Source organism: Hippocampus comes, unplaced genomic scaffold, assembly GCF_001891065.2.
Source record: "Hippocampus comes isolate QL1 unplaced genomic scaffold, H_comes_QL1_v1.1 scaffold177, whole genome shotgun sequence".
Taxonomy (NCBI): Eukaryota; Metazoa; Chordata; class Actinopteri; order Syngnathiformes; family Syngnathidae; genus Hippocampus; species Hippocampus comes.
The window spans coordinates 1414662-1418338 of NW_017806158.1; the positions used below are offsets into that span (position 1 = coordinate 1414662).

General features: G+C 41.7%; 1 protein-coding gene across 2 annotated transcripts in view; it reads right to left on the reverse strand.

Annotated features, from left to right (window-relative positions):
• Positions 1-3677, reverse strand: part of cltca (clathrin, heavy chain a (Hc)) — a 30424-nt gene that overhangs the window by 15754 nt on the left and 10993 nt on the right. For both annotated transcript variants that reach the window (XM_019895107.1, XM_019895108.1), the window contains 6 exons: positions 2308-2505; positions 1692-1892; positions 1438-1590; positions 1219-1341; positions 914-1051; positions 670-834 (listed from right to left, as the gene is read on the reverse strand). In XM_019895107.1, coding sequence (XP_019750666.1) covers positions 670-834; positions 914-1051; positions 1219-1341; positions 1438-1590; positions 1692-1892; positions 2308-2505 — 978 coding nt within the window. The remainder of the gene's footprint in view (positions 1-669; positions 835-913; positions 1052-1218; positions 1342-1437; positions 1591-1691; positions 1893-2307; positions 2506-3677) is intronic.

The following is a 3677-nucleotide window of genomic DNA, read 5'->3' on the forward strand; positions in this document are numbered from 1 at the left end:
AGCTCAAAGCTAATAAAGCGCTCCAGTTAGCGTAAGGTTTTTAGCCTTCGAGAGCTAACTAAGGCCATCGAGGACTACGAAGCGTCCCGTGGCTGGCTTAAAAGTTCATTGCATGCCAGGAAGTATTTGTTATTGTTAGATTCAGACGAGGATGGACGTTGCATTGCTAAAATGGCTACAAAAGGGACCTTTGGATGTCAAGAAGCTAAGACAAGAAGAGCTCTGATGCTGGAAGAGAGGGTAAAAGTGATCAAAATGAAAGACGGAGCAAGCAAAATAAAATACATTTTCCAAGAAATTGATGTAAGTGAAAGTGAATGCTGATCGTAAATTTCGCAATTTCTTTCCCTTTTTTTTCTTTCTACACTGACAATATGAAGTGTCAAATAAGTGTGTGCTCATACTCATGCACTATTGGAATAAAAATAAAGAGTACACATACGTTTTTGTGTGCGTGTGCACATACGTTTGTGTGTGTGTGTGTGTGTGTGTGTGTGTGTGTGTGTGTGTGTGTGGGTTTCTTATATCTGAGATCAAATTTGCTACAGTGAAAACGCCCCCGTTGTGAAAAATGTCTTGCCGCAAACATGATTTCGTTGTAGAGGAATTTCACTGTAATTAGATTCAACTGTGGAGAATAAAAAATTAGATGATTAAAAAAAGTTCTACCTCAGGGTTGAGAAGATGTGTGTGCACCACAGCACGCTTGATGTCATACAGGTCAGTGTAGTGTTCCAAAGCCCTTTGCAGCAGTCCGGCCTTCTCACAAAGTTGGGCAATGTGCGCTCGGTCATAGTTGGTGAACATTTGGTTGCCCAGGATAGCATCAGCAACCTATAAGCATGACAAAAAAGTATTAAAAATTCTTATCTAATACTTGGATTTATGTCCTTTCTGCAAACCACATATCCACCTGTGGGGCATGCATGAGATTCATCTCCAGCAGGCGGGTCTGCAGGGGACCTTCTGATGGCCTGTTGTTCTTCAGTGCATCCAGCAGGAATGAGGTGCACTGCTGGATCAGATTGTATTCCATGAATACATCCACGATCTGAACAAACAAATGGAAATGAGAACTTGAACTGAAGAACAGATTACCTGCACTTCATGTCTGGCGAGTTCTACTTGGACAAACAATTTTTAGTCAGGACAGAAAATATAATTAAGGAAGAATGCCAAACTGAATTTATCAATGCCATGATTGCTACCCTATCTAACCTGTGTGATATCGGCCAGAGGCTCTTCATCCTGCACCAGCATCTGGGCAAACTGTAGGCCTTGTTCTGGGTTGATGCGCATTACATTCCTCAGAAGAAAGATCCAATCTGGAGTGTAGCCCACCTGGGGAGAAAAAAAAATACAAATATACAGGGTATTATGATCATCATTTCCATGAGGTCATTTGTACAGTAAAAGGATTGAGCCAGACAAACAAACCTTTTTGGCATAAAGGACAATCTTGGGGAACTGGCCAGTCTCTGCAAAACACTGAATGACCTTGTTGGGGACATTGGCCCTAAGGTAGACACTCAGCGCCAAGGTGGGATCCACAGCCTTCACCAGGTCTCCAAGCTCCTCTGAGCACTCCAACTAATAATAGGAAATAATGTGAGCACAGGATAATAAATAAAATATTTGATTTAACTTGGGAATTCCCCCGGGGGGCATAAATTCAGTCAGACATTGAATACCTTGTCTTCCTTGAGCCACTTCTCCAAAAGCTGTTTTCTTCCCTGCTGGAGGACAGGCCTGCAAAGCTCCAGAGATTCAAATTTGTTGAGCTGGCCCTGGTCCAACAAGATCCCAAAGTACTGGAGCAGAGGGGAGGTCTGCCCTGCTTGAGTAGGCACACCCTGGAAGCGACGAATGGTGTCCGGGGTTCGCAAAATACCCTGAAAAGAGGGAAATTGTCAGAAAAAAAAAAAGAACTGAATGGATAGCCTGTACAGTCCATTTCAAAGGACAAACGGCTTACATTGACATATCTGCATTGCTTTAACTTTAGTACCTTCGGAATTGGCACTAGGCTACTTTCACCTCCCATGCTGAAAATCTATCACTGTTTCTTAGTTGGCATCTGTACTAGAATGTGAAGAGGTTTTGGCCTCAGTGTCTCATACAGTCTGTGTTTTTCTTTTTAGTTTCCACAGGGGGTTCTGGGTTGGAATACATTTCAACGGGGTTTGCAAATTAATGCTTGAATTCATCAAAACAAAATAAACAAGTAACCTGAAGAGCAACTTGATCAGGGAATTTAAATCTTATTTATAATACACCATATTCGTGTAAGGCTGACAGGAAGAATACCTTTGGTGCATTGGCAGCCACCTTGGCAGCCTCTGAGTAGTTGCCAGCCGCAAATAGGTTGTTGAATTTGCGAGCAAAGAGCTCTTCAGCACCGGCGAGGTTGTTGCGTACAGCCAAGCGTAGAGCCAGATCTGGATTCTGCAGCACATTGGTGATATATGGAATGATGTTTTCTTCCTCCACACAGACCGACAGCACCTGTACAACATTGACATAGACGGAACATTTCAATATAATCTCTTGGCATGGACTCGGGCAAAATGTTGGGCACCACAAACCATGTTCAAATGCCAACTTGATGAAAACAAAAACATTTATTAAAATGTAAACAATACATTTTTTGTTTCTTTCCACAGAATGCAATCTGAAATGTGTGGCCTTTTAAACTAACCTTGCAAGCATATGACAAATACCTTAATCAAGCTCAAAAGCAAACTCGACTGAATCTCACAGAACACACATTAAGTCTCTGTCTGGCCTTGGGCTCTGGCTTCTGAATAAGAATGTACTCTGAGTGGGTCAGTGTCACGCACAGTTTTTGTGAACAGTCTGGCATCTGAATGAAAGGGGAGTTGAAAGAAGTCATAGTACCCCCTCGACTTACAACCTCAGCAGATCAGACCTCCATCTCTTAACATAGTTGATTAGACCGCATTCTTGTCAGAACTGAAGCAGTCTGTGTCACTTATAATTGTGGGGGTGATAACCAAATTAGCACAAATGGTCCAAAAATAAATCATATGTCGTGCCAAGTATACAACAACCAGCCACAATTTTATGACCACGAGCACAAAATAATGGGATAAGATAAATCACCAGGTACAGTGTAAGTGGCTGGATTGACAGAATATTTCAAATCAAACAATGCCAACTTTTTCAGGCGCGTGTCATGGCAGCGCAAATTTTAAAAAACACAAATGTGTCCTGTGATGTCTTCTTCCAAGCAACTGCAGAGTGGAATCTGACTGACATTTGTTGGCAAACACCAACTGTAGCAACAGGATTTTATGGTTTGATGGATTTGCTTACAGAAGCTTGGGAGGGAAAAAAAACCCCAACAAAAATGTTTACAAAAAATTTTTTAAACACGTTAAAACTTGCAATACGTGGTCATGGCCTACTGAACAATTTTAACTACAATGCATTTCCCCCCCAAAAAATTAAGTGGGTAAAAGCAAGTTAGATAGAAGGGAAACTTAGCATTCATCAAATTAAAAGGGAACCAAAAACAAAACTTCATTTGTTCTACAAGAGGCTGCTTGATTCATGATTTTGTACCAGGTTACTGATATTGCTGTCGACCTATTGACAAAACTGGAAGCAGAGGGGCAGTGGTCTTCTATTTTTCAGATCGCTGCTGCCACACCCGC